General features: G+C 47.8%; 1 protein-coding gene across 1 annotated transcript; it reads left to right on the top strand.

The window, feature by feature from the left end:
• The first annotated feature begins 30 nt into the window (after positions 1-30).
• On the top strand, positions 31-10,795 carry P3H3 (prolyl 3-hydroxylase 3). The gene is made up of 15 exons (XM_065742213.1): positions 31-477; positions 693-845; positions 1,157-1,343; positions 1,468-1,599; positions 2,592-2,725; positions 3,014-3,103; positions 3,449-3,501; positions 3,682-3,740; positions 4,821-4,945; positions 5,074-5,169; positions 6,122-6,272; positions 6,442-6,559; positions 9,126-9,201; positions 9,491-9,631; positions 9,917-10,795. The coding sequence occupies exons 1-15, from the start codon at positions 46-48 to the stop codon at positions 10,127-10,129; spliced, it is 2,160 nt and encodes a 719-aa protein (XP_065598285.1). The 5' UTR covers positions 31-45; the 3' UTR covers positions 10,130-10,795.
• Positions 10,796-11,171: the final 376 nt, after the last annotated feature.

Consider the following 11,171-nt stretch of genomic DNA (forward strand, 5'->3'; position numbering starts at 1 on the left):
GACCCCCGCCGCCTCCCGCTCCTCCTCCCGCTCGGCGGCTCGGCCATGGCCTCGCTCCTCTGCCTCCTCCTCCTCCTCCTCCTCCCCGCCGCCGCCGCCACGTCCCCGGCCGCGGGCCGCCTGGTGCCGTACGACCTGCTGTACGCCGACGGCGTGCGGGCGTACTTCGCCCGGGACTGGGGGCGGGCGGCCGAGCTGCTGCAGCGCGCCCTGCACAGCTACGCGGGGCTGCGGACGGCCCGCCGCTCCTGCCGGGCTGCCTGCCACCGAGAGGCCGCCTTCCTCGGCGGGCCGCCGGCCGCCGGGCCCTGGGAGGCCGCGCTCTTCGACCGAGTGCTGCAGCGCGCAGACTGCCTGCAGCACTGCCTGGGGAGCCGGCTGGGCACCGCGCCTTCCGCGCACCGCGCCAGCCTGCTCATCCAGCGGGACTTCGAGCGGAGAGAGCCCTACAACTACCTCCAGGTGGCCTTCTTCCAGGTGGGCCCGCTCTCGGGGCCGGGGGGAGGAATAGGTTGTGCCGCAGCCGGGCTCGGGGAGCGGGCTGCGGGTGCCCGGTGCCCCACGCGTGCTGCACCTCGCCGTGGGGCAGACTTGGGTGGCAGCCCGATGCCATGGTCACAGAGGTTAGCTGTGGCCAGGGGTGGGCCCGAAGAGAAGCGGGAGTGACGCGCGCGTCCTTTTTTTCTCTGCAGCTGAAGAAACTGGACCAAGCGGTGTCTGCTGCTCACACGTACTTTGTCGCCAATCCTCAACACCTGCAGATGCGCGAGGACATAGAGAAGTACCGGCGTATGTCAGGGGTGAAGTCGGACAACTTCCGAGACCTGGAGGCTGCACCACACTGGGTGAGGGTCTGATGCAGAACCAGGTTCTCGTACCACATTGTGGGGACCGGTGTGGGGCCCTCATCTGTTCTCACACGAGGTCCATGGCTTGAGATGAGATGTACATGCTTCAGTGCGGGCACAATTTTGTTGTGGTGACAATTTTTGTAAGCTGCAGGGCCGTGCAGAAGTGCGTTGGGTCTGAGACCAGTGGAATGGCTGTCACTGCAGGCGGGCCCCTAGATGTCAGCATCGTCTTGGGAGTGACTCAGTCTCAGGGAGTCCTTTGGTGTCACCCACACTAATGAGGAGCGTGGATTGGTCTTCCGCAGGAAGCGTACGAGGCCGGTGTCCGGCACTACAATGCAGATGAGTACCTGAAGGCTGTGGACAGACTGGAGGAGTCACTCAGGGAGGCGCTGTCAGCGCTTGAAGAGTGCCGTGATCTGTGTGAAGGACCACTGGAGGATGAAGAGGAGGAGGAGGATTTACAGCCTGGCCTGTATGAAGCTATTGCAGGTAGTGTTAGAGGCCCAGAGCAATGGGTAAGAAGGCAATTCTTCCCACAGTGAACATGCCTCATTTTCCAGTGCTCCTGTCTGGCTGTCGGAGCGGCTGGGTTTCATGCCTCTCTTTCTTGCAGCACATTATATTCAGGTGTTGAAATGCAGGCAGCAGTGTGTCCTTGAAATAGCCACAAAGCCAGGATGGATTTCTGCCACAGAAGATTTCATACCATCTCATCTTGATTTACTGCAGTTTGCCTATGATCAAGGTGAGTAGAGCTACAGACCAGTAGGTGATGCTGTGGCACCCCTAAACTTTCCACTTACCTCTGAACTTTATGGGCACCATGTCACAGGGAGAAGTGGCTCACTCAGTTGAGCTCTACCTCTGCTCTCCTGTCCCCATCTCCCCTGCACTGCCCAGAGCCTCTCTTTGCTTGTTCAAGCTACAGGCCTAAGCCTTATTTCCTTGAAAACTACAACAGATACAAAGAGTACAATAATACTATTTGACAGAGCACATTTGCAGCTACAATATGCTCTTTTTCATCATAGCCACCACTGTTAGCTGTACATTTTTGTCAGTAATGAAGAAGACTCTGCATGCTACACTCATAAAAATCCACACCAGTGGAAGTGATCCACTGTTTCATAGCTGCTATGAATGTGTTATTGCTGAAATGTACCACCCGCTGCTTTGCTGTGCTCACATCCATTGTTTATCTCCATGAATGTTCAGCAAGTGCCAATGATTGTCAATGGGTGCAATTGTTTCCACATGGTGGAGTTCAGTTACACACCTTTGCTTCATTCACATTTCCATGTCAGATGCCATCTGCTGCCATCTGTTGCACCAAAAATGTTATGGGTGTAAATTTCAACCTCTACTGCCATTGACCAAAATTCACTTCCAATATCATGGACCAACATAATAAAATAGGAGGCATTATTATCAGAGCAGCCTTCATATATAAAAATGCATTTATATATATATTTATATATATATATATATGTATTTCTCTGTCTCCTCTAAATGTGCTTCCACTAAATATAAGGAAGCACACCTGTTCTTTGCGTGGTGCATTCCCTATATTTTCTACCCACTGGTAGAGGCACAGCTAGGAGGGGATTGCCTAGCAAAGTCAGGTCTCCTACTGCCACATCCTGACCAGGACCAGCTGCTGCTGGCCTGTATGCATTTGCTGCTAATACCAAGTATTTCAGAGACATACGTGTTTGTTCTGTTTTGTCCTTGCCCAAGTTGGGAACCAGGCACTGGCTGCTGAATGTGCTGCTTCCTACTTGCTCTTCTATCCCACGGATGAGGCAGTATTGGAGAAAATGAAACAGTACCACAAGGAACTTGGAGAAGATGCAGCTGTCACAGCAAGAGAGGTAGTTACAACCCCAGGTCTGTACTTCCTTGTCCCTCCCCTGTCCCGTACAAAAGGATCACAGGTCCAGGAAACAGAGGGAAAAGTCTTTTACATCAGATGTGTTCCAAGCTCAGGACTGAAGAAACTGGAACCTGGGTTTGCTTATAGTCTATACCAGGCAGGGTTCTTTTGGGACAGAATGGGCCCTCATGGCATAGAGCAGTGTGCTGGGGGAGGTTTCTGCCCTGGGCCGGGATAGGTTTGCCTGTTGTGGAGTGGTTGTTTGACAGCCTCTTTGCTTCCGTAGAACATTCATCATTACGTGCAGAGATCTCTGATGGAGAAGAAAATGATATACTATGCCATGGAGCATCTAGGAGGAACTTTTAATGACCCTGTAAGTAATGGTATTGTCTTAATTTTCCTGCCTTGATTTCTCCAAGACAGCTCCTAGAACTTGCTTCACTAGCACCTGAATCAAAGAGGATCAGATGCTGATGAGCAGGACCCCCACATACTTGTGAGGTGGATCTTCTAAAGTCTTTCTGCTGCTTCTGAAATGAGGGGTAGCTGGAAACTGCTGTAGTTAGCATATACATTATCCCAGTCTTACTGTCCTCAGATTAAGAACAGAACCATTGGTCTGATCTGTGGAAAAGAGGGACAAGGAATGGAATGTTTGTTCTGATCTGCTATGGGAGAAGTTCGCTTCATTGTGTATCATCTGCATTTGATCCTACAGGATCTTTGGACTCCAGACGAGCTGATTCCTGAAAACCTAAAGCAAAAATACAGGTAAGGTTGGATATGTTCACAAGGACTGAAATGGAAGTGTTGAAAGCTGGGGATAATAATACTATTATACTGAGGAATGGGTAAAACAGGAATAAAAAGTGAAATGCTGATCACAGAAGAGGGTAGACATAGCTCTGTGTACTGACAGCCCTGGTCTGTGTTTTTTCCCTTGCTCCCGAGAGAGGATCAGGAGAAGCAAAAGCAGGAAACTCTGGATATAGAAGAGATAGAGAAGAGAGGTGAGTAAAAAAGCTTGAAGAAATGTTTGGTTGCAGTCTGCTAGGCTAAATGCTGTCTTTTCTTCCATCCTCAGACATTTGAATGCTAACATATATGCAGACTGACTCGAATGGCTCAGCAAGTCTTCTCACTGTTTCTTTTCTCCAACTGTGATGCATGTGTACTCTTGCAAAATCTCACTGCGTACCTCTCTGGGATGGGAACTTAAAGAGCACTGTGGCTGGAGAAGCTGAGGTCAGTGCTGCCTGGATGTATGACAAGCCTGTGGACATGTAGATCCCTGTTCAGTGCAGCTGGCATGGACAGACAGGAGTGTCTACACAAAACGTGGTTCAACTCCACCAGCCCAACTTCAAACAGCACTTTTTCTGAGAGGGACAAAAAGAGAGCAGAGGAGAATGGAAACTGGAAACAGACAATTCAGCTTGGGCAAGCCTTGCCCTGAAGAACACCAATCCAGATGGTTGGTGGCTGAATGCTGTAGACTGCAGAATGAAGTCCTATATTCTTTCTGGCCCTGTACTCTTGTAGGGCTCAGTCCTCACATCTTTGCTTGAACTGACCCCAAGTGGCTCTCTTGCTGTATCATGTGGGGGAGCAGGTCATTCTGAGGGTCTGAGTACATTGACAGTCCTTACTATCCAGAGGTGAGAGGAGGTGGAAGGGGGGAGAAGACCAGAGATCAGAAGATCAAATTGTTGACCAATACCCATTGCTTCTCTTTGGGACTGGAGATAGTTAGGAAGATGCATGGGAGATGCTTCTGGGATAAGGAGGCTGAGCCTGTTGCACTCTTGTAGTCCACAATGCGTTCAACTGTCCCCAGCTCCCTGCTGCTCTCCCAGCAAGCCCCAGGTCTGCTGGCTCCTGAAGCACTTGCTGTAGGCCAGCTCCCCAGATGATGCTCTGGTTCCTTCGAAGCATGTGGCATTCTGCAAAGAATGGGCGCTTGTGGGGAGCTGTCCTGTCTTCCTGGAGAATATCTAGTGTCTATTTACTTCCTTATCCAGGATGGGAGTTTGTGTCTCAGGGCTTCTTAGCCAAAGCTTGCTTACCTCTATTTGTACTTACTTCTACAGGTTCTTTGCCATTTGAGGGTATCACTGTCACCATGGATTCCCAACAGATGAATGGAACCCAGAGGGTTGTGTTTGACAGAGTCTTGACAGAGTCTGAGTGTAAGGACTTGCTCCGACTGACAAAGGTGATGCCTGGGTCTTACAGGAGCTCCCATATGTGTCACTTCATCCTCAGCAGGCAGTATTGTAGTGCTGCTGGGGAAGAGAGAAGGAAGGCAGTTTAATGTGTGCGCTCCGGATTGTTCTGTTCCAGGCAGCAAGAGGAACAGGAGAAGGCTACCGAGCGAGACGGTCCCCTCACACCCCACATGAGAGATTTGAAGGGTTAACTGTTCTGAAGGCCATGCAGGTGAGTGGCTCTGTGAGTCTATCTTCTTCTTGTCCATAAAGCATGTTTTTTTCTGTGAAGAGCACTCTGGACTGGGTCATGAGTGTGTTTCCTTTCTGATGAGAGCATGAGCAGCTTCTCCTGTAACTCCATGTTTATATTTTAGATTCATTGTATGTGGAGGGCTCCATAAGCATCTTACCTCTCTCCAGGCAGCAGTTCAAGATTGCTACTTGTCCCTCCACAACAGTATTACAGCTTGCATAGCTTAGAATAGTGGTATAACTTAAGGTGGAATGAGCTTCTGAAGATATCTGCTTTGCCCATCTGCTCACAGCATGGCTAACTTCAAGGCTGGATGAAATTTCTGAAGGTTTTGTGAATGCAAGTGGTGAATATATCCAAGGGTTGAGGTTGGCTGTCCTCTCTGGGTGCCTTTTTCTGTGCTGTACAGATCTCAAGGACAAGTTGTTTTTCCTTATACCTAGCCAAAATTCCTTTTGCTGCAGCTTACACCCATTGCCTCTTGTCTTTTCACTGTGTCCCTCTAAGAAGTGAGTGGCTTCATCTTCTCTATAACTGCCTTTCAGGTGATAGGAGACTGTAGTTAGATCCTGCTTTGGCCTTCTCTAGGTTAAAGAAACCTAGCCCTTCAACTTCCTCTTCCAAGTCACATGCTCCAGATTGGCAGCTGTCTTAGGACACTTCACTGAGGACTCACTCTAGTTTACCAGTATCCCTCCTATCCTGGGACACAAAATGATGCTGCATTCCAGATGTAGCTTCACATGCTGAGTAGAGGGAAGGAATCACTGCACTGCACACATGCACACCTGACATTTATATGAGAAAATGCTATTTTCTTACATGCGTGACCATAGGAGTTTTCACATATCTGTTCTGTACTCTGTATACGTGTCATTTCTTAGAGTGTCCCTGTGAGTACTCTAACAGGCTTGTTTTTCACTTGTAGCTAGCCCAGAATGGGGACGTGGACTGGAGAGATGCCAAATTGCTTCTGCAGGCCAGTGAGAAATCACGGAAAATCATAGAATCCTACTTCACTCCAGGAAAGAAACTGCATTTCTCATTCACACACCTTGTGTGCCGCACAGCAGTAGAGGGTAAAGAGTCCTTCACCCTGTTAGTCCCCTGGAGAGCCTTTTACTTAGTCTCTGCCACACGCCTTCAGGAGTCTCTCTTCCCTTTACTCGTATGTGTCCCTCACTCTCTGCCTTATTTTTTCTTGAAATTTAAAGTGCTCTTGTTTCTTTTTGCAACTTCCCTTTTCAGAAGAGCAGGAAGGTCGCATGGATCTCAGTCATCCTGTGCATGCTGATAACTGTCTGTTGGATCCTGAGGGGAATGAGTGCTGGAAAGAGCCACCTGCCTATGTCTACAGGGACTACAGGTAAGAGAAGGAGGTCTGCGTTAGAGCTTGTGGAGATCAAAATGTCTTCCCAGCCCCAAGAAAGGATGAGCTCAGCTGATAAAAACCAGCCAATGGGTCATTGGCTCAAAGCGAGGGCTGTATCTGCATCAGTGGATTCAGAATGAGGTGTGATACACCTCCCCTAGGCTGGGAAGATGATCTGCTTTCTCTTCCCTCCCCACATTCAGCATTGACAGGAAGCACAGTGAGACTGAGAGGTTGCTTGGGTCTAGAACCACGATATGAAGTTGTCTTTTGTCTCACAATGCTACAGTCTACTGCTAGCACTTAGAGCAAGAGATGTTTCTTTGAATCTTATGTCTTCCTCAATCTTACTCTTCCATTGTCCACAGGGCAGGGAGAACCAGGCTTCTTGAATTTCCTTTGTTTGAGCTGTTAGTGTACTTTGGTGACCATTCTCCTATTGATCTCTCCCAGGATTCACTACCAGTACTTTGTGTTGGGATTTTCCATTCCATGTGAATGGTTGTTCCAGACTGCAGATTTTGTTACTCTTCTGTGAAAGAACCAAATAGGTTTTCAAGATGGTGACAAGCCTTGCACGTTGCAGCCAAATGTGACCAGCTCACTGTTTTGTCAGTGGCTTTTTTTTCCCTATTCACTATCTCATCCCTGGGCACCAAAAAATCTTATAGGCCTTTTCTTTGAGTGGCAGCTGAACCCAGAGCATAAATTTGCTCTGAACAGGCTACAGTAGGGGTGTGGGACTTAGAGGAAATCTTCTAAGGATCTTTAGTTCTATTTCCCTTCTTGCATAGACATTAACTTGGTATGGTCAAATCGTAAAGTTAGAAGGCTCTGTCTTAGAACTGGTTAGTTCTCTATTTCCTCTGCAGGAAGGTTTATCCTATCACCTCACTGCTCTCTGAACAGTAGAATTCTCTGACTTGTACATCAGTATATATTAAAACATCCTTCCTAGATCTATGCTACTCAGCTGTTTCTAGTTTTCTGCCCTCTTGCAGAGTGAAGTGTGGTAGACCAACCAGCTCAATAAGGGTCATGCTCTTCTGCTGTCCTTCTGAAAGAGGCTCCTATGCTCCAGACCATCTAAGAAACATTATTCAAAAACTTCCTGGAATTCTTCTGTATATCTATGCTATACTCATTTATTAAATATTAAACAAAATTGAGCCAAGGGGTTCAAGAATTGCAGTAATCCTTGTCCAGGTGAATAGTAGTCTAATCAGAGCCACTTGGGCACTATTCAGTGTGTGCTGTTCACATGCTCTTTTTCACCTTCCCTGTGTTACTTAGTAATTTCTTTAGAGGCACTGTTCTGAAAACTTCTTAGGAGAGTCCAAACTGACCAAATGGAGCGCATTATCTTTCCCTGAGAAATGGTTTTATCAAAGATTATGTGACTTAACCCAGTGCTTTTAATATATCCGTGTAACAACTACTACATGTACAACATGTTACTAGGGGAGTTGTGGAGTCTCCTTCTCTGGAGATATTCAAGGCCCACCTGGACACCTACCTATATGACCTGGTGTAGGGGGCCTGCTTTAGCAGGGGTTTGGACTCGATCTCTTGAGGTCCCTTCCAACCTCTATGATTCTATGTAAACTGCTTTCCATGTACCTCTTGTCCTTCAGTTATCTGTCTCCTCAGAAATGGATTTGAAAGCCCTGCAGACTGCTGATGTCAAGTTGATTGGCCTGTTTATGCCTCAGCCAATATCACTATCCTCCTGCTCCTTGAAAGCAGTCATAGCTTTTGTCTAGTCCTGTGTTACGACCTTTATTTGAGTGTTTTTAAAACCCTGTGGGTTTTATGGACTTTATGGACTCCGGGGCTGGTAATTGTGTAATTGTAATTATGTCTTTAATCTTCAGCATCCATAGTGTTGATATTTATTTCATGCAACTAGTCCCAGTAATGAGCCCCTTTTGTTCCTGTGGCGTTCTCTCTTTGGTTTAACTGAGTATGAACATACCCAGTTCATGGTTCTTTTTTTCATTTAGTTGACTGTGGTCTCACCTGCACTTCACAGTCACCTCACTGCCTCTCTTTTTGTTGTGTACAAGTAAAGAAATTTCTTGGTTTGGTTTTCTTTTCCACGTGCACCATTCCTGTGTTACCCTCTATTCCTTGATTCTTAAGACACAACACTCTGTTGATCTATCTCCTCTTCCAGGCAATGGATTGTTCACAGTGTTAAAACACAAACAAGGTCATACCAGGTCAGGACTAAGGTCTGCTTAGCCCAGGGCTTTGTCACAATAGTACCACAAGTGCATGCTGCAGAGTTTTTAAGAAAAAAAACAAAAACCAGGATGAGTTTGTGGATCTAACTCCATGGAGTACTCTCCAGGCCTCCTGCAGCTTGCGCCTCAGGACTCCCCTGAGCTAAGCTCTGCTGTATTTAACACCCCCAGTGGATTCTCATGATAATTGATCGAGTCATTGTTTGAACCTCAGGCATTAATTAGGTGCTGCACTCTCCTGTGACTAGTAATGTGAGGAAGCACCATGGTTGAATGAGCTTCACCATCCATATGTCCTTTCTTTTTTTCCACAGTGGCATTCTCTACCTCAATGATGACTTTCAAGGTGGAAGCCTTTTCTTCACTGAAATGGACACTGTGACTGTTACGGTAGGTCTGGGACTGATCAAATGAAGGACCGAGGACAGATCATGAGATTTAGACTAGGTGGAAGGCAGCTGCTTGGTAATTGGATCCCACCAAACACTAGTGTGGCAAATTCAAATAGGGGCAGCTAAAGGCAAATCAAAGCAAATCTCAAACAGAAAAGAGGTTAACTCCTTTCTACCAGAGGCGTTTCAGGCTCTTCCAGTCTGTGGACAGCGTGATGCCTGTAGAAAGATGGTGTACCCCAGAGCAAGGGGCTGCTGGTTTCATTGTCCCTTCTATCTTCTGGCAGGCTAAAGTGCGTCCTAAGTGTGGGAGACTGGTAGCTTTCAGCTCTGGCAAGGAGAATCCCCACGGTGTGCGGGCAGTGAGCCGAGGCAGGCGCTGTGCCATTGCTCTCTGGTACACACACTCTGCGGAGCATGCTGAGCAGGTAAAGGTCCATGCTGGAGAGAGAAAAGTATTCAGACACCTTCAAAGTAGATCAACTCCTCTGAGGAATCGCTTTTGAGTTTCCCCATGGGGCAGGAGTTCATGGTTGTTCTCTGACAAGATACCCAGTGGAGGAAGTCAGCCTCTGATAAGTCCAGCAAGAGAGAATGGACTCTGGCAGGGTTGGATGGATGTGACAAAGACCATATGTGTCTTTCCAGCCGTGGTGAGCAGGTCTGAGGTCCTAGAAGGGAGATGCTTACATCATTTTTCTCTATGGCTGCAGGAGCGGGTGAAGGCAGAGGAAATGATGGAGCAGAGAGCTGCGGAAGAGAACCATCCTGATGGAGAAGAATATCAGGGGGCTGATCACAGCAGCAGATCCTCCCCAGAGCCTCTTATTCCCAATGGTGGAGCCAGGCCCACAAGCCAGAGGCACAAGGCTGGCTCAGAGAGCATGCAGCACCCCAAGGGACTGCGGGCCAGAGATGAGTTCTAAGTACATGGGGCACTGGGCAGGACTGGCACACACAGTGGATTCACAGGTGTTGGTAGTAGCGGGACCACAGATGCCTGGAGCAGTTTATTAGCATGCTAGAGCCATAGTGATGGGAAGGAAATGCAATTTTCTTCTCTGTGACTGCCCAGCAGCTGAAAAATGGCAGCAGGGACAGAGTACTGAAGATAGTGACACCAGGATCTTTCTTTGGTGCCCTGCCAATATATTTGTGTCTTTCAGAAGTAGAAAGGCAGGCCCTCCTTGCCAGGCTCCTCTCAGAAAAAGCTTCTTTGGTCCTCTGGGGCCAAAGCAGAGAGCGCTAGGAGGAGCCTGGAGACTTTGAGGAGCAAGGGCTGTCTCATATTCAGGAGTTCAAGGGAGAAGCCTCTGGATTTCCTTTGTTGCCTGCAAACCTTGAGAACCTCAATACTGGCATGTGCAAGGGAAGATGAGATGCTGTGAATGTATGGAATAAAAGGAAAGTTCTGGACACACATAGTGAGAGCTTGAGTCTGTACACGAGGAGGGACACATGCAGATGGGTTGCTGATGGAAATTTAATTAACAAATGATGGAAGGAGATTGAGCCCTTAATGAAAGAAAACAAACAAAGTATTTGTCCAGATGCCATCTACTTCCAACAGAGCAAGAAAGCTCTGCTATGTCTTACCCCTGGAAAAGGTTGGAGCTACCTTAAAAAAAAAAGCACTATACATGCACGTTTTCCTGGAGTGAGGTTTCTTTTCTTTTTTTTTCTTTGTGTAACAAACTGTCCCTGAAACAGATATTTTGTTTATCATTTTCCATGCTGATATAGAGACAATCTGCTGTTACTGCCCAGGGGATTAGTGTCCAGAGATGGGATTATATTGTAGCCAAACAGGAATTGAATGAGATGGATATGAAGTATGAAAAAGAGCAGTGACCATTTTGTTGGTAAGCATCAGAGCTATTGAAACAGGCCTTGATGAGAGCTGCATAGAGGCCACAAATGTGGTATGGAAGGGAAGAAGTTGGAACAGTTGGGGCCAGTTTTGTCAGA

Source organism: Cyrtonyx montezumae, unplaced genomic scaffold (assembly GCF_038088225.1).
Source record: "Cyrtonyx montezumae isolate F1298 unplaced genomic scaffold, pur_monq_1.0 scaffold_3, whole genome shotgun sequence".
In the NCBI taxonomy this organism is placed as follows: domain Eukaryota; kingdom Metazoa; phylum Chordata; class Aves; order Galliformes; family Odontophoridae; genus Cyrtonyx; species Cyrtonyx montezumae.